At 39.6% G+C, this 20164-nt stretch overlaps 1 protein-coding gene across 1 annotated transcript in view; it reads right to left on the bottom strand.

Moving 5' to 3' along the window:
- NBEA (neurobeachin) overlaps nucleotides 1–20164 on the bottom strand; it is a 235388-nt gene that overhangs the window by 179098 nt on the left and 36126 nt on the right. The window contains exons 7-9 of the mRNA XM_075498349.1: nucleotides 18666–18812; nucleotides 4262–4459; nucleotides 3705–3838 (exon numbers count right to left, since the gene is read on the bottom strand). Coding sequence (XP_075354464.1) covers nucleotides 3705–3838; nucleotides 4262–4459; nucleotides 18666–18812 — 479 coding nt within the window. The remainder of the gene's footprint in view (nucleotides 1–3704; nucleotides 3839–4261; nucleotides 4460–18665; nucleotides 18813–20164) is intronic.

Consider the following 20164-nt stretch of genomic DNA (forward strand, 5'->3'; position numbering starts at 1 on the left):
TGAAAGTATTTTTAATTTTTATTGTATAGTGTATGCTATCTAGCAAATCCAGTTAGTAACCTCCAGAATAAGTATATAAAAGAATTCTTGAAATGACTTCATCTATTTAAGCAAACAGCTACAGCTCCTTCTACTTTGAAATATTTTCCCAATATGGTACAGTCCAAAGCAACAATCTCATCTGAATTAACACTTGTTTTTTATTCTGTGATGGAATTGGGTCAGTGCCAAAGACTGTGTACCCAATACCTTGTCAGAATCAGTCTGTATGTCGATGCTCAGCAGACCCAAATGAATTCAAAACCATACACGAGAGATCACAAGTGAACAAAGCAAGTCCTTCCTGTCATATTACCCATATAGTATAATCAAAGGTAACAACAACAGTATCATAACAGAAAAAAGCACTCTATATTTGTTTTTATTACATAAACACCTTACTGACCTAAACTGCTAAATTTTCTATTCTAACCAGAGTACTGAAAAGCAGGATGAAAAGTAGCAGTCTTGGCATCCAAGCTGAGGGACCACTCTCCTGAATAGCAGGTGCATCACTTAATCTAAGAAAACATACTTAAGAACTCAGTTTCCATTCTTTTAATTGCAGTGTATGAGAGCATAAGAATCTACACAGCACTTCAAAAGTAGAATTGTAGGTTATTTCAATACTTGGTCTCATGGAAGATGTAGATAAGACACACAGGGATATACATATCACAGGAATAAAGAACATTTACAAAGAATACCATTAAACCACAAAGTTGCTATACTCATATTGCCATGGTTTATAATTTAAAATTTTATTTACGATGAATCTATTAATTTAGAGAAGATTAAAATTCTAAGTGGATCAAGATGATTAAAAAGCAAGGTGTTCCCTCATAGTCCTGTTAATAAACCCCTTCTAATGTTAAAAAAAAAAAATTAAACAAATAATTGAGAACCTTGAACTTATTAAACAGATTTTGATATGTGCAGGAGAGAAGGAGGTGAGAAGGATTCAGAAAAGTAGTCTAGAAACCTAGGACACTTACACTGGGGTATCAAGCTATTTGTACTTCCCACCTCCCAGGAACACATTAAGACAAAAAGCAACACAGCTATTCAAGGGACAACTTCTGAGTCCAGCCACTTGGCCACCAGAAAGAAATAAATTCTACAGCCATAGTAAGCCTTTACAAACATAACGGTCTACTGTCATCAAGCATCATCTGGACCTTTTTTTTTTGTTTTGGCAAAGCGGCATAAAGATTATCTGCTTATAAAAATACATAGACTGTAATGGCTGAATGCCAACTACTTTTCAGAAAGAAGTGGTGCAGCCCTCTGTTGCTGTTGTAGATATATTTTCATAGGTAAGAAGGGTATAAACAAATATCAGATACAGTTCAACAACTGCATTTTGGAAAGAAACAAAGAGAGAATAGGCTAAAAAACAAGTGGAAAGAAGGAAAGGACTCAGTAAATATACTTCTTCCCTTAGTCGACTCCACAAAAGAATCTTAAACGTAGCCCTGTTCTTCAGGTTTAGCCCCCGTTCCCTATTATCTCCTTTCTTTGCCCCCAGAAATCTTTTATTCCTTTATTTGCCTACTTCCTTGTTCACTTAAACTATTATTTTTCTCAATATCTACATCCTATTAAATTAAATATAAGAAAATAATGCACATACACCAAACCCATGGTGATTCAACATTTAAGTTACATCTCATCAAGCAGCCATTTGCTTAAAATCTTTGGAATATGTTCTTGAGTTAGGGTCACATCTTGTATTATGCATTTGTACAATCATATAGCATAATGAATTACAGATCTCTTTTTAGAATATAATCTAATTATAGAAGAAATGCATTGATTTATTCAAGAACAACTTTTTTTTCCTACTTACAGTTCAACTAACTCCAGAAATGTTCTGTACATTTTAAATTGAACTTTATGAATGTTCTCACTCACTTGGAAAGACCACACACTTGGGGAAGAATTAGTCTTTATCTCGACTTATAAAACTTACATTATATTAGCTCTCCATTTTTAAACAGACCTAGTTACTGCTTTATCATTTATTACAGATTCAGCTCATTAATGAATTTAACATATATTTTATTCATATGTATGGGCACATACACACATAATCTTCCTTAAATTGGAATAGTTGGAATTTTTGCCTCCTCCTGTGCCAGTAAATACAAAACATACAGGGAATTTTTTTTTCCAAATTTATATCAAAGCAAGCATTGTGTTTTCTATTCCCCTTACTTCACAATACTTCAATGCAAAGTACATACTGGAAAACAGACTACAAAAAAGTAAATATCCCACATGAGCCAATACACAACCAGCTTTTCTGTCTTTAACGCTGAATGAAATAATTTGCACCACTATACTGCTTGGAAGTAGAATTCATTATTTTTAAGCTGTGATATTAATTCTAACGTACTAAAATATTGTCATGAAATACATTAACTTTTCACACTACAGAAACAAATAAAAATGAGCAGCCATCTTAGGTACATATATTTAAGTTAGCAAAGAGGAAAACAGATGACTGACAAAACTTCACCAAATTGATTAATTTCTTAAATTAGATTGAGATAAGTGATCTTTCAGAAGGAATTATACCAATGTATCACTTTCAGTTAATATTTTCAAAATTGTCAGCAATTTTAGCATTATTTAATTAGTTTTCAGTTAACTAATTTATTACTGAACTATCTAATGCAATAGGAAATATCCAGAATAATTAATAGCAGAGCATTCTAACCAGGAAAATAAGCCATGTACTCTGAACTATGCACCTATTTTATAAATTTATTCAAATACAAGAGTCAGCTTATGCTGCCCCTACACACTGCTTTCTAGCAGGTTTTGGTCACATACCATCCTACAGGGAAACACTGTACCAGTTCTTCAGCATTACCTTTTCAGTTTTGTTACTTCCAAAGGTTTAGGCCACACACTTTGTTCTGACAAGTTTAGCCATCTTGTGTTACCACTAGAATAGGAGCCTGCCCTGACAAGCAGGTGGCAAGACATCTCCTTTGCAAAAATAACTACAGCTGAGCTAGCTTTGAACAAGTCAGCGTGGGTACCGACAGACTCCTAAGCAGTCCTTTGCAGGCTACACACGGAAGCACTCATCTAATTTCTGTGCAGGCTTTTCAACCTAGGTGTTAGTTCCATAGTATCATGTGTCCCTGTTTAAAACTCTCTTGGTGTGTCCCCAGTCACTGTTGCAATTGTAATATGGCCACAAAATAACTGTTCATAGCTCTGTGACTTTCTGACCATGTATTAATATGGAAGGAGATATCTTTTGTTAATTTTGAATGTTATTAAATATGAATTCAAATGGCACAGACTTTGAGAAAGTAAACAACATTGCACTGTCAAGTAAAAGCACATTGGTTTCTTTTAGAAGTTGCAAGAACTGTCACAAAACTATCCTTAAAGACTCTAGAGTGATTTGAATTTATTATTTAATCCAATCAATTTTATGCCAGTTCCATCTGGAATCTCATGGGATTAATACAAATTATACATCTCTACAGTAAACTACCTTTTAAAAAATAATATTATTTTCAAAGAAACAAGGGTAAAATGTAAGACACAGCATTTACAAAAGAAAACAAATCAAACATTCCCACAACAAAAATGGAAATATTGTTAGCTTAATTTAGTTTTCATCTTGCTTGAAAGAAACTTACCACACTGTTGTTTCCACCTGACTGTCGTGCAGCTGTCGATTGTCTAACTGGGCAAAGAGAGGAAAAAGAACTTGAATCCCTCCAATGGAATGAATTGCGCTGTGAATGGAGTGGGTTACGATAGCTTTCACATCCTAAATAAAAGAAATAAATAAAAGGAAAAACCTCAGTTAATCTCAGTTTTAAAAGACAGTTACAAACATAACTTGGGAAGACTTTAAACTGAATTGAGTGCAAACTAAATCAGACTTATTTTAACTTAGTTTCACCACTTATGTTCCAATTATAATCACTATACTTAACGGCAAACGTTAAAGAGAAAAACTTCAGTATCATGGCAAACTGTGCCTTATGGTATGAAGTATGTATTTCTTCATGAATAAATAATTTTTTCTCTAGAAAGTGAGCAAAGAAAAAACAGTTCAAGTGATAGGTAAATTAAGAGCTGAAATAATACAAAATAATGATCTCTTTGTACACTAGCACACAAATCCTTTTATTATCCAAATGATGTTGAGCTAACAGTAACCACAGAACATCAATTTAGTAGTGCAAACCTGAAGCATAAGAGCATGGGGGGAGTGTACAAAAATTGAAGGATTTTCCTTTGGTGAGGATTCAAGGCATAGCTGAGCATCAGTAGCCTTCGCATTGTAAGTAAAAGCAATGCTACTTGCAAGTTTCCCATCATATAGCACTTGTTTATGGTGCTCAGCCAGATGAATGTCACTCTCAGATTTAAATTTGAATGTGCTCTGAAAAAAAAGAAAACACAAGTTTTACAAAGTAAATATTTTAGACAAAATCCTTGCCACAAAATGTGCAGAAAATACATTGGACTTGAGAGGGAATATAGAAACTGCTAAACTTTGTTTTAATTTTCCAGTAGTTTAATGCTACTGAACAATGAGAATTTTGTAATTTACTACACTCTACATCAACACGTCAATGTAATATTTGGTATTTTACGCAGTAGTAGTATTTCCCTCTCTCCTTGCAGCATCAGTGTTAACAAGTTTCAGAAGTAACTATCTGGAAGAAATGTGTCACATTAAACAGCTATAAATATGTTAAAGAATTGAGCATACAACAAATTAAAAATAAAGAACAAATTATATGCCTTGTATTTTAGTTTATATAAACTCACTCAAATTAGAGTATCGAATCCTATACCATTTTGATTAAAGGAATAGTTATTTTTAAACAGCATTAAACCCCATGCTTCATTAACAGTCAGGAGTATATATAAACAAGCTACTTACACTAAAAAAAAATCCAAATAAAATTATAAATGCCATATTTCAAATTAAAGATGCTCAAACTCAAAGCTTTTATAAAGGAAGACTGAAAATTTTTGTTGTTCTTGAAACATGATATGAAACATCAGATATGAGCAGATATGAAACATACCATGATTCATATCTGATCTAAACCTAGGTCTTCTGGCAACACTGACAAATCAATTAAGCACAAGAAGATAGATTTCTGCCTTTCTGCAAAGCGTTGTCAGATTTACTTAGCGCATAACTACTTCTGTATGTAACAATCATTTGACAGTGGCAAAAAGACAACTAGTAGTAACACACAGTGCTGTACTGATACAAGTAAAGCCAATTTGTTAGAAATGACCACCATTTAATTAATGCAATATATATATAATACATGACTAAAATGTTTACTCAGTTTGAAATAATTTATTGCTGAGGTTAATTATGAATCATTTTGCTTGTTTTCACTGCATACAGCCATCACAATTCTCTTTATTCCTTTGGTCCTACCAAATCTTTCCTTCCCTTCCCCCACACAGTAAGAAATCCTTTATCATGAAACTATTGAAAGTACTATCACTAGGGTTTGGGTTATCCAGGTTAGAAAAATTTAAATGGCCAACTTACAGGCTATCAGCTGCTCTTTCCAAACAAATTACAGGTTCCTACTGATTATATAAACCCATAAAACACATCCAGCTTTTGCAGAGCTCTCAAGTCTACTGGAAACCCTGACAAAATTATTTCGCTTACAGCCAAATGATGGGAAAGCACATCTGCTCAAGTGACTGACCCATGGCAATATAAGGTCTTGTGCAAGCATCCATTTGTATATGGGTCGTAAGATTGATGTAGACTGAATAGACTGGGCGCCTGACTGCAGCTGCTAGAGGACCCTTGGAGCAGATCTGTCAGTCAGCCCTGTCCCTTGCTTGGTGATGTCAAGCAGAAGGGAGGCTGCAATGCCACGCTGAAAATGTATGAGAGGCAGGTACCACAACAGAGAATGCAAGTAAGAAGGGCAAAAGGAAGTGAATGGGAAGTCAGTGGTTTAATCTACATTTGGCAAAGGAGGATAATGTTATCTTTAGCTGCATTAGGAAGAGTGTTGCCAGCGGGTGAAGGGAGGTGATTCTTCCCTTTTACTCAGCACTGGTGAGGCCACACCTGGAGTTCTGGGCTCCCCAGGACAAGAGAACCATGGACTTAGTGGAGAGAGTCCAATGAAGGGCCACTAAAATCATGAAGTGACTGGAGCATCTCTCCTATAAGGAAAGGCTGAGAGAGCTCGGACTGTTCAGCCTGCAGAAAAGAAGCCTCAGGGGGAATCTCACCAATGTGTATAAATAGCTGAAGGGAAGGTGCAAAGAAGATGGAGCCAGACTCTTCTCAGAGGTGCCCAGTGACAGTACCAGAGGCAATGGGCAAAAACTGAAACACAGGAGGTTCCCTCTGAACATGAGGAAACACTTTTTCACTGTGAGGGTGGCCAGCAAGGTGGCAGAGTCTTTGGGGATGCTCAAAAGCTGTCTGGACACGGTCCTGGGCAACTGGCTCTAGGTGGCCCTGCTTGAGCAGAAGGGTTAGACCAGATGACCTTCAGAGGTCCCTTCCAACAACCTCAACCATTCTGTGATTCTGTGACGTGCATTTGGGTTAGGAGTCCATTTTGTAGGGAATCTCCCAGTGATCCCCGCTTACTGCTCTGTTCATACTGCAAAGCTGTTCAGAACCAAAGAGGCTTCGTTTTGGCTGAAACTCAAATGTTCTCCAACTGGTGGTAGTCATTCAGCCCAAAGGATCAGACTATAACCAATCTGAAGTAAAAACCCCAAAATACACACTCTGTGGGTATTCAGCCCTCGGCACCAAACGTTTTAATCTAGAAATGTATTCCTATTGTGCCACACTACTTAATGAAGTAGAAAAACCCGAAGAATATTATGTTTAGACCTTGAGAGCTGGCTCTCTGCTGACATAGCTGGTTACATCTCACTTATCAGGAAATGACAGCTACAGATTACAGATTTGTCCTGAGGAAGGTGATGAGGTATTTCTCCCCAGAGGGCATGTTTAACTATACAGATAAATCTCTGTGCACTTTCTGCAAACAGAAATAATTTAGTGATTTCATTGATTTCCAAAGATATCTGCATTCTGCATGTACTATATTTCGATGTTTCACCACATGAAAACACTTCTTACCTGGAAAATTTTTCATGCCTCCAAGCTTTGTCAAATCCCAAAGCTCAGAATGTTTTACCTCTTGTCCTGGTTTCAGCTGAGATAGAGTTAATTCTCTTCCTAGTAGCTGGTATAATGCTGTGTTTTGGATTTAGTATGAGAATAATGTTGATAACACACTGGTGTTTTAGTTGTTGCTAAGTAGTGCTTACACTAAGTCAAGGACTTTTCAGCTTCCCATGCTCTGCCAGGTGCACAAGAAGCTGAGAAGGGGCACAGCCAGGAGAGCTGGTCCAAACTGGCCGCAGGGCTATTCCATACCATATGATGTCATGCTGACTATATAAACTGGGGGGAGTTGGCTGGGGGGCAGCGATCGCTGCTCGGGGACTGGCTGGGCGTTGGTCGGCAGGTGGTGAGCAGTTGCATCACTTGTTTTTCCTGGGGTTTGTTCCTCTCTCTCTTTCTCTCTTGTTGTTTTCATTACTATTATTATTATTATTATTATTTTATTTCAATTATTTAACTGTTCTTATGTCAACCCACAAGTTTTCTTACTTTTGCCCTTCCAATTCTCTTCCCCATCCCACTGGGGGCAGGAGGGTGAGCAAGTGGCTGCATGGTGCTTGGTTGCTGACTGGGCTTAAACCACAACAGTCCTTTTTGGTGCCCAACATGGGGCTCGAAGGGTTTGAGATAATAACAGATTAACCAGAGCTTATTAAGGAATTTATATCTGTTAACAGTTGCGGGTCACAATATTGATTCATCTGTTCTCAATATTAGTTTATCTGATCTGCACCGTGCTCTTTTTTTTGCTGTACATGTTAAAGATCAGTGTTGGTTTTTGCAGTTTGCTGTGCTCTGCAGTGATTAGTGATGCTTCGCCTGGGAGATGTGTTACTAAAACACTGGCCTTGACCTTAATCTGGTGTTTGAGTTTTGTACTGTACTTTGGGTAACACTGAAGCCATTACTGTACTTTGGGTACCACCTCATGGAGACAATTTGCAATTATACCTCTTCCTCTGATAGGATTTTCATGGAGGAAATACAGAATGGCACCTTTGCTACCTTCTTCTGTGCTGTTTCCTCCTTCACTGAAATAACTTTTCAGTATCTTGAACATCCTTGGGTAGTTAAGATACTTCTATTGGTATTTCCTGGGAATATTGTTTTGGTTTTGTCTAAAGTTAATAAGCAATTTAAGAATATCATCCAGAAATCTGCCCCTAGGCTGGAGAGTTATGAACGGCAGGGTGTGTGGGATAGCATGGGCAAATGCCTAGGAAGGTGGGCACCTCCAGTATTTTGGAATTTCACTCCTGAACAAGTGCAGAATCCTGAAAAAATTAGCAGGATATTTGGAAAAAGTATGCTGTCACCCTGGCAATTCTAGTGAGACACAAATCACTGCAATGTGCTGGGGCCTGCCCATGCCTACCGAGCCCTGTTTAAGACTATTCAGTACCCTTAAGGAGAAAAGGAGGTTTCTGGATCTGATGACAAAACAACAGGCACTGTGGCTACTCCAACCCCCAACTGGTACTGTAGTTACTCCAACCCCCGCGACAGGCACTGCGGCTACTCCAACCCCCCCAACAGGTACTGCAGCTGAACCAGAGAACCAACCCGTGCCAGTATCAGTCACCCCTATACACAAGAAGAAATCCTAGAAGTGAAAGTCAGCTCGTTTAGTAAGGGAAGATGAAAAAGCAGGGCCATCACAAGGAGAGGAAGAGGAAGAACTCATAAATGAGAAGGAAACCACCCAGTCCCTATCCCTGAGTGAGCTGTGAGATATGCGAAAAGATTTCTGCCATTGTCTAAGCAAGCACATTGTCACCTGGCTGCTCCGATGCTGCGATAATGGGGCCAGTAACCTGGAATTAGAGATTAAGGAAGCCAAACAGCTGGAATCCCTTTCTAGGGAAGGGGGCACTGACAAAGTGATTGGAAAAGGGGCACAAGCCCTCAGCCTCTGGAGGCGACTACTGTCAGGTAAGAAGGAAAAATATCCCTTCAAGGAAGATGTTATATGTCTCCCCGGGAAACGGACCACCATGGAGAAAGGTATACAGTACCTGAGGGAATTAGCCATGCTGGAGGTGATTTACAGTGACCTGGACAATGAGCAGTTATCCAAAGATCCAGATGAAGTCCAGTGCACACGACCCATGTGGTGGAATTTTGTATGGAGCGCACCAGTGTCGTATGCCAACTCATTGGCAATACTGACCTGGAAAGATGAAAAGGCACCAACAGTGGATGAAGTGGCTAGCCAACTTCAGCAATACAAAGTCTCTCTTCCTCCCTTGTCTCAGCTGTGGAGAAACTGCCCCAGAAGGTCCAGCAACTTGAAGAGGATAGGTCCTACTCTTCACCTGCATGGCCCAGTATCTCGGATATTAGGAATAAGCGTTCTTCTGCTCAAGAGAGGGGATATAGAGGGTACACACCACGGGCCACCCTGTGGTTTTACCTACGTGACCACGGAGAGGACATGAGGAAGTGGGATGGAAAATCTGCCTCGACCCTAGAGGCGCAGGTATGTGAGCGGCAAGGAGAAACAATCACACAAGGGGGTTCTTCCAGGAAAATTGCAGCTCCAGTTTCCAGTGGGCAGTTCCCCAGGCAGAGTAGAAGGGCTGATCTTACTCCTGATTTTAATGAAGGAACTCCTGAATCGTATTTACAAGAAGTGGATAACAAATACTATGACCAGGACTACAGGGGCCCTGCCTCCAGCCAGGTGGAGGAAAGAAACAGCTAGGTTTACTGGACTGTATGGATTCGATGGCCTGGCACATCAGATCCACAGGAGTATAAGGCTCTAGTGGACACCGGTGCACAGCGTACCCTAATGCCATCAAGCTATATAGGGGCAGAACCCATCTGTATTTCTGGAGTGACTGGGGGATCCCAACAAGGTAACTGTATCGGAGGCCGAAGTGAGTTTAACTGGGAATGAGTGGCAAAAGCACCCCATTGTGACTGGCCCAGAGGCTCCGTGCATCCTTGGCATAGACTCCCTCAGGAGAGGGTATTTCAAGGATCCAAAAGGGTACCAGTGGGCTTTTGGTATACCTGCCTTGGAGATGGAGGAAATTAAACAGCTGTCCACCTTGCCCAGTCTTTCGGAGGACCCCTCTGTTGTGGGGTTGCTGACGGTCAAAGAACAACAAGTGCTGACTGCTCTCACAGCAGTACACTGGCGGCAATATCACCAACAGAGACTCCCTGATTCCCATCCGTAAGCTGATTCATTGACTGGAGAGCCAAGGAGTGATCAGCAAGACACGCTCACCCTTTAACAGTCCTATATGGGCAGTGCAAAAGTCTAATGGAGAGTGGAGACTAACAGTAGACTGTCATGGCCTGAATGAAGTCACGTTGCCGCTGAGTGCTGCCGTGCCGGACATGCTGGAACTTCAATATGAATTGGAGTCAAAGGCAGCCAAATGGTATGCCACAATTAATATTGCTAATGAGTTTTTCTCAATCCGTTTGGCAGCAGAGTGGAGGCCACAGTTTGCTTTCACTTGGAGGGGCACCCAGTACACCTGGAATTGACTGCCCCAGGGGTGGAAACACAGCCCTGCCATTTGCCATGGACTGATCCAGATGGCACTGGAACAGGGTGAGGCTCCAAAACACCTGCAATATATTGATGACATCATTGAGTGGGGCAATACAGCAGAAGTTGGTTTTGAGAAAGGGAAGAAAATAGTCCAAATCCTTCTAAAAGCTGGTTTTGCCATAAAACAAAGTAAGGTCAAGGGACCTGCACGGGAGATCCAGTTTTTAGGAACAGAATGGCAACATGGACGTCATCAGGTCCCAATGGATGATATCAACAGAATAACACTTATGTTTCCATCATCTAGCAAAAAGGAAACACAAGCTTTCTTAGGTGTTGTGGGTTTTTGGAGAATGCATATTCCAAATTACAGTCTGATCGTAAGTCCCTGCTATCAAGTGACCTGGAAGAAGAACGATTTCAAATGGGGCCCTGAGCAACGACAAGCCTTTGAACAAATTAAACAGGAGATAGTTCATGCAGTAGCCCTTGGGCCAGTCTGGGCAGGGCAAGATGTAAAAAATGTGCTCTACACCGCAGCTGGGGAGAATGGCCCTACCTGGAGCCTCTGGCAGAAAGCACCAGGGGAGACTTGAGGTCGACCCCTAGGGTTTTGGAGTTGGGGACACAGAGGATCCGAGGCCCGCTATACTCCAACTGAGAAAGAGATATTGGCAGCATATGAAGGAGTTTGAGCTCCTTCGGAAGTGGTTGGCACTGAAGCACAGCTCCTCCTGGCACCCCGACTGCCGGTGCTGGGCTGGACGTTCAAAGGGAGAATCCCGTCTACACATCACGCAACCGATGCTACGTGGAGTAAGTGGGTTGCACTGATCACACAACGGGCTCGAATAGGAAACCCCAGTCACCCAGGAATCTTGGAAGTGATCACGGACTGGCCAGAAGGCAAAGATTTTGGAATATTGCCAGAGGAGGAGGTGACGCGTGCTGAAGAGGCCCCACTGTATAATAAACTGCCAGAAAATGAGAAGCAACGTGCCTTGTTCACTGATGGGTCCTGTCATATTGTGGGAAAGCATCGGAGATGGAAAGCTGCTTGTATGGAGCCCTATATGACAAGTTGCAGAAACTGCTGAAGGTGATCGAGTCAGTTTGCAGAAGTAAAGACCATCCAGTTGGCTTTAGACATTGCTGAACAGGAAAAGTGGCCAGTGCTCTATCTCTATACTGACTCATGGATGGTGGCAAATGCTCTGTGGGGGTGGTTACAGCAATGGAAGCAGAGCAACTGGCAGCACAGAGGCAAACCCATCTGGGCTGCCGCATTGTGGCAAGATATTGCTGCCCGGGTAGAGAACCTGGTTGTAAAAGTACGTCATGTAGATGCCCACGTACCCAAGACCTGGGCCACTGAAGAACAACAAAACAGCCAGCAGGTGGATCAGGCTGCTAAGATTGAAGTGGCTCAGGTGGATCTGGACTGGCAACATAAAGGTAAATTATTTATAGCTCAGTGGGCCTGTGACATGCCAGGCAACCAAGGAACATATAGATGGGCTCGTGATTGAGGGGTGGACTTGACCATGGACACTATTGCACAAGTTATCCATGAATACGAAACATGTGCTGCAATCAAACAAGGCAAGCTGTTAAAGCCTCTCTGGTATGGAGGACAATGGCTGAAATATAAATATGGGGAGGCCTGGCAGATCGATTATATCACACTCCCACAAACCCACCAAAGCAAGCACCATGTGCTTGCAATGGTGGAAGCAACAACCAGATGGCTGGAAACATATCCTGTGCCCCATGACACCACCCAGAACACCATCCTGGGCCTTGAAAAGCAAGTCCTATGGTGACATGGCACCCCAGAAAGAATTGAGTCAGACAACAGGACTCATTTCCAAAACAACCTCATAGACAGCTGGGCCAAAGAGCATGGCATTGAGTGGGTATATCGCATCCCCTATCATGCACCAGCCCCTGGGAAAGTTGAATGATACAATGGACCGTTAAAGACTACACTGTGAGCAATGGGTGGTGGGACGTTCAAACATTGGGATACACATTTAGCAAAAGCCACCTGGTTAGTCAACACTAGGGGATCTGTCAATCGAGCTGGCCCTGCCCAATCAAAACTTCTACATACTGTAGAGGGGGATAAAGTCCCTTGTAGTGCACATAAGAAATATGCTAGGGAAGGCAGTCTGGGTTATTCCTGTCTCAGGCAAAGGAAAACCCATTCATGGGATTGCTTTTGCTCAAGGACCTGAGTGCACTTGGTGGGTGATGTGAAAGGATGGGGAAGTCTGATGTGTACCTCAAGGGGATTTGATTTTGGGTGAAAATAGCCAATGAACTGAATTGCATGATGGTAATTGCTGTATAATACTGCATGTCATCACTTCTATGGTTGCTACATGCCATATCAACAGTATTACAGTAACAATCACCAGATTAATGAAGAATGAACTTTGATGAAACCGAGCAAAGTGCAATGGTGATGGAACCAGAACTGGCTTCAGCATGCAACAATCCAGCACCACACACCATCTCTCCTGCCCTGAAAGACTGTTATGACAGATGGAGCCCAAAGTCATGGACTAAATGAACTCAATGGATATTTTAGAGAGATTACCCACAGACTAAGGGAATGATATCTGTGTGTATATTCCAGAAGACAGGAAAGGTGGTGGTGATTAATTGGAATGTATTGGAAAGGGCATGATGTAGATGGTGTAGAATAAGGGGATGTCATGGTTTAACACCAGTCAGCAACCAAGCACCACACAGTAGCTCACTCACCCTCCCCCCCCGGTGGGATGGGGGAGAGAATCGGAAGGGTAAAAGTAAGAAAACTCGTGGGTTGAGATAAGAACAGTTAAATAATTGAAATATAATAATAATAATAATAATAATAATAATAATAATAATAATAATAATAATAAATGAAAAGGAAAACAACGAGAGAGAGAGAGAGAGAGGAACAAACCCCAGGAAAAACAAGTGATGCGACCACTCACCACCTGCTGACCAACGCCCAGCCAGTCCCTGAGCAGCAATCGCTACCCCTGGCCAACTCCCCCCAGTTTATATAGTGAGCATGACGTCATATGGTATGGAATAGCCCTGCGGCCAGTTTGGACCAGCTGTCCTGGCTGTGCCCCCTCCCAGCTTCTTGTGCACCTGGCAGAGCATGGGAAGCTGAAAAGTCCTTGGCTAGTGTAAGCACTACTTAGCAACAACTAAAACACCAGTGTGTTATCAACATTATTCTCATACTAAGTCCAAAACACAGCACTATACCAGCCACTAGGAAGAAAATTAACTATCCCAGCTGAAACCAGGACACCCTTATATAGTTTTTCGTAAAACATTGCCATTTTAAGTATGTCAAAATATTGCAACACAAAATTTGTATCATTTCATTACCATAAAATTTCTCAACTTTCTAAACTGCTTAAAATAAAATCAGTTTTATAAATGAATTCTGGCATTAATCTACCCCCTAGTTTTCAGTGTTTACTATGCCTCAAGAATTCATCAGAGAGCACTGTTTGAAAGTCAGGCACAAATAAGTTATGAATCAATATAATATTGCCTCACATTTTTTGGAGAAAAACAAGAATTAAAGGGACAATCTGCCTTCAAAGCCTAACAAGACTGATCATAAATTGGAAATGCTAGTCTTCTACTCAAAAGATTATTATAACAGAATGGAAAGAGAGGCTACAAATTCTGATATATGATACTCCTTTATTACTAACACTGATCTATAGAAAGAGAAAAGAAATTCAGTATACACATACTGTACTGGGGACTTGGGAAAATACAACCACAGGAGGATAGCAGAGGCTGTCAAGCATATACGCTCAAATTGCAAATGGTTAGTTACTGGTCACTGAAGGAATGCAACTTTGAGATCTGGCACAAGCAGTGTGAGGGCATAAAGACAGCAAAAAAAGAGCCTTAGATTTAACATATTCTATACATGGTAAAAATATATACAGGATCCATAAAGAAGGTATAAAGGATAGCTGTTGCTCCTATAGGAATGGGAGAGGGAACAGAAGAGCTGAGAATTACTCCAGGACTGTCTTCTCCAGTAAAAGAAGCTGTGCTTGATCAGGACCACTACTTAAACACCAACAGCTCTCCCCTTTCCTTTAGCAGCAAGAGTGCTGCTTTTTGATCTACCATTCAGCCCATTTTGCTACTGTAGGTTCAGCGATCTTACATCAAATATTATCTTGCACTATATAATTGGCTTAAGCAAATTTGAATTTTCAAGCGTATTTTGTGTGTGTTTGTATGTGCGTGCATGAATGCATTTTTACTCCAACCTTCATACAGGACAAAAAGATTGATACTGCAGCACTGATCAAGAGCAAACTCAGATGCAGCAACATATGGAATAATCTGATAATTTGTGTTGAAGTGCGTATGGGAAGGTTAAGAGGAGTGGTGCAGACTTGACAGGACTATTAGGACAGGGCTTGGTTGAAATGTCCCTCTATAAACAGCATCAAACACTGCTATCAGATGCATCTCTTCCTCCCACATTACCTTCCTTGCCCCTCTACTCTGTGTTTATCAGCCCCTCAGGATCCCAGCTGAGACACGCTTCTCTCTCTTCTTTGCTGCCTGGAAACAACGATGGGTAGCAGAAAAAGCACAGTGAGAGCAAGGATGCTGCTCTCATTTCATTTTTCTTTCTGCAACCTCTAGCAACTGAAAGTGTCAATATAGTAGGTAAAAGTCCTGTTCAGCAACTGCAAGACTCAAAATGAGCATGCTTTATTACAGATAAAACCTGGGAACGCAAATATTGAATTCTACTATGTTTTACTAAATATAATTTAAAATTTCAAGATACTTTATAGATGAATTTGGGAAGACTTAACGGGCAAGAGGCAAATGGCATAGTTCTACTGACAGTATATTTTCCTCTTTTCCCATCTTAAAAGTTTGATTAGGTAACTTTTCTATGCAATAGTTACTAAGTGTGGCAAATTTTCCATATTGCTACTCACACAATCAATGTAACATTTTTTGTTAAAAAAAATAGGCCTTGCTTAATAAAAAAAATTTTATATTAAGGCATGCTGGTTACAACTAAATGCATTCAGAAGGACATGTTGAGGAAGACCAGCATGGAAGTATGAACTGTTTCTATGTTACAACGTTCTGTAATAAGCACCTAATGTGCAATAAATAATGTAACATAAATATTATATATATATAATTATATAAATATTATATAAAAATAATAAATAAAGATTATTTTAATGACTTCTCTAGTTAATCCTAAAATCTGTTGCTTCTACCTGCATCACAGAATAGGGGTGGGACAAGGTGCAACAGATTCACTTTTCTTTGTGGATCAAGATCTGCCTTTTCCTGAACTTTGTGGCTTTGGTGTTTTTGCAACATTACATACTACATATATTCACAGTTGTGTGCCTACTGCACTGTCCTGATCTCTGGTACGCTGGTAGAGTATGCAGATTTCTCTGTATTCCAGAGGTCTTAATGGCAGTCATTGTAGACTAGGGACATTATGAATGATTGTGAGGGTAGATGAATGACAGGCAAAAGCATAGTCTCTTGTCAAGAACAGAGCAGGGTGAGCACTAAATAAGGGATGGTCACTTTCCCTAAAGAATCAGAATCCTGTGATATAGTGGACTAAAGTAAGAATTGTAAATCAAAGGAACTACCGCAGACAGTCATAGGAAAGAAAAAACATCTGTATGAAGACATTCTACAAAAATTCTTAAGTATTTTGAATAACCCTCCGTTGGGAGAAAAGTTTTGGCACAACCGGAGTTCACAATGCATCTAGAATAGTTGCTCTCTTGGAAAAGTTGAACAGTTGATTCTGCCCGTTGGCTAACAGTACCAACTATTAGAATGAACAGGACATGTAGTGAATTACTCAAGAAAAGTTTCTGAAAGGCCAGTTTGCATCAGCAAGTTAGGTAAGAGCAAGAATGTGATCTCTAATGTCCAGCAGTTTGAGCTACCTGTCAATTGAGGCTCCCTTGCACTATGAAATACCATACTGAAGTGTTCTGAACTGATGGACCTTTGCACGCCTGAAAGAATCTGAAAGAATTTACAGAAATAAACTTAACTAAGACATGAAAGAGGCAAGCTTTGAGTGAAAGCCACTATCAGTGCCCTGAGATCTCTAAATTACAGGACGTGGTTCCTTTTTTTGGTTGTGCATAGAGCTTGGGTTGGAAGAAGGTGAGAAAAAAGGGTTCTGTTTTGTCCTATTTTTTGGAAATAAGGAAGTTAAAAAAAGAAATTGTGTTATTTCTAGGGTCCTGCTCTAGGAACCTGCTCTTTTTAACTGCTGTTAGTAAATATACTTTCGGATTCTTAGACAAGGAAGGAAACTACTTTAGAGAGGAAGGAGGCATTAACTGTGCTGGGAACACAACCTAAACCTAAAAACATGATATACCAAAGAAGAATATCCCCAAAGTGTTAAATTTCATCTAACTGACATTTTACAAAAATCAGTAAGAAGCTACAGGTGTGAAGAAATGTAGTTTAAGGGAAGCCTATGAATCAAGCAAGGTAATTTGACAACACTGTAATAAGGTTAGTGCAGTAACTACTGGAAATGTTTACCCTGAAAGCATGTACGCCTTATGAACCCCTTCAACACTCACAAAACATTACATAATAATTTTCATTTCTTGAAACAAATGAAAGCATTATTCCCATTTGATATCACTTCAGTATGCTGCTGCAAATCCAGGAACTTAATAAATTCATAAAGGTTTACTACATTTATTATTAAGAAGTACAAGGTTACATTACTTTCTTTTGTATGACCAAAAAAACATTTGCAGAAATATTTTTTCAAACAAAATACAGTATTAAGTTTGGAATAAATACTCCTTGTTTGCACAGGTGACACACTTCTCTTCACTGACTGAACATTTTTAGTTTCAAGGCAGGTTTTCACCACCAACCATATGCAATAGACTTCCTCTTCTTCAAGTAACCTTGACATATATTTGGCTATTCACATTAAGTACACACCATAAAAAATATTTTCAACTGTCACTGTCATTCAAGTGTTAGCTGTCATCAAATGATTTAGAGCAATCATTTTCAGCACACCAAATTAATCTTATTAGAATCGAAATGTTGATTTTTACTTGCTATTTTTAAAAGTTTTTATTTTCAGAGTATATGATGTATACTAAAAAACTGAAAGTCTACTTCAGATGGTACTGCAAATTTCACAAATCAGAAAAAGAAAATTTGGGAATAATTGACAGTAGAAATTCAATAGTGTTTAGCTGGGGTTAGATTAATTTTCAAGCCTTCTCCACTAGGCAGTTTCTGCAGACTTTTGCAAAGTATCTGTGTTGCTTATCTTGATGAAATAATATTATACTCAGCCATTCCAAGACATTAGTGATTGTTCATACTAGAGATCCAAAGTTTATGCATGCATCTTTAATTTGTCCAAACTGTCCCCTAAATGTCACTGGCAAAGCATGAGTAAAAAGCTCAACTTTTACTTCAGCAGAACTGCTTAAAACCGTGCCTTTGAACAGAATTGGTTTACTATGCCTTGTTGAATGTTAATCTGTCTTAACTCAGGTTTTAAACACAAACAGTAGAGAAGAAAATTATTCCCCTGGTATTCAGTACACCAGATATAAAATTGGTCTAATCTGATTATGACCCAAAGTCATAAATTTTCACATACAAACATGTTTCAGCTATGCTTTAAAGAAACAACTTGCATCTTTCAAAGAGCTGGTGGAAATTAAGGCTAGTTAGGATACTTGAAGAAATATTCTTCTTTTGCTGAAAAAAAAATCACATAGCTCTACATGATCCTAAGAAGAATATCTATATGCATATATACCTTCCAACTATATCTATCAATTATTTTCTTTTTCCAGTTTTACATTTTTTAAGATGCATTATTACCTTATATCCAGGTCCTAACTGATGTATTGCAAAAATCTGTGCCGGGTTGAGTGCTTCAGTGAATACATATACTGCTCCAAGCTGGCCACAGAACACTCTGTTAGCATCAGCAGTCTCCGAAGAGCCAAGAAAACATTTATCATAGCTCTGTATCAGAAAGAGGCAATGTTAATGAAGTTTAGTCATACAAACTATACAATGAAATAATATTCATGTACAGCTACTGAAGCCAAAAAATAAAGGGAGACTGCAATTAAGAAAATAAATCAATCATTTATTACTGCAGTACCTGATTCCCTGTGGTGAACAACTTGATTTTGAATATTGTAGCATTAATTGTTTTACAGGTCAGTATTACCATGCTGTTATGACTGGCTGCTAGGATTTGTTTTTTATTAATTGTTCAACATACAACAGAGAAAATTAGAACAGTATATTCAAGTACCAAATAACCTTCCCTATTGCCTTCTAGGAAATATGAAATCCTTGAAGTTCCTTGTAATTATAATCAGAACTCCCACCACTAACACACGAGAACACGTGCTAAAATGCACTCTTCTTTCACTGTTGTGCTAACAGAGCTAAACATCTCTAGCAGAAAAAAACAAATACAAATTTTTCTAGTTTGCAACTGGTGCACAGCCTTCCTCTATGACCACAGCCTATAAAGATTTGGTTTGACCTTAAACTCCTCTTCTTCTTCCACAGCCACAAGAGTTGTTATTTTCTATTCCTCCTTCTAACAACTATCCCTCTGCACAAGACCTTCTGCAGTTCTCCATCTGTCCATCTCCTATTATTTCCGATTTGAAGTGGGTTTTTGTGGCTTTTTTTTTTTTCCCCAAATTTAAATTTCTTTTGCAAGAATTAGGTTATCTTCTTCTGGTGCTTCCAAGAAAAAAGGCTTTCAGATGAAACAAAGTTTAGAACGTAACTGTCTAGAATAAAGATCTGGGGAACTGAAAAACAAGACACAGCACAAGAGGACAACAACAGGAAGCACAAGGATCTTTGCAAGGCTATTCTCTCAGCTTCCTTGAGTCACATGTACTTTATTTAATGGAAACAAGGATCAGGCCTCACTTTTTGAGCTGAGTCAGCCAACCAGTAGAACCTGCATTCGGAAGGCTGCTTTTTCACCTTGTTTGGCTCCTGAGTATTACCCTAAGAAAAACTTTTGTCAGTATGGAGAATAGAATCAAATATAGTGACCTGCTACAGCAACTGATCTGGGTGGATAAGCTATTAATGAGGAAAAGGGGATTCTGTCTAAAGAGTTAACAGGAAGTCAAAGATCTGGAGCTCAGCTTTGCAATGAGGTGAGCTAAGAAGTATCCAGGATTTTATCTCTGATTTATCCTCCTTTTGACCAAATCCCTCTTCTAATTCTTTTCCCTTGGAATTTCTAAATTTGTTTTTTTTTTTTTTTGAGAAAACTAAAAAACTTCTGAAAAAAACTACATCAACATTGATTCACAAAGTCATATCCAGGATGCACA

The sequence above is a fragment of the Mycteria americana genome, chromosome 1 (assembly GCF_035582795.1).
Source record: "Mycteria americana isolate JAX WOST 10 ecotype Jacksonville Zoo and Gardens chromosome 1, USCA_MyAme_1.0, whole genome shotgun sequence".
Classification (NCBI taxonomy): domain Eukaryota; kingdom Metazoa; phylum Chordata; class Aves; order Ciconiiformes; family Ciconiidae; genus Mycteria; species Mycteria americana.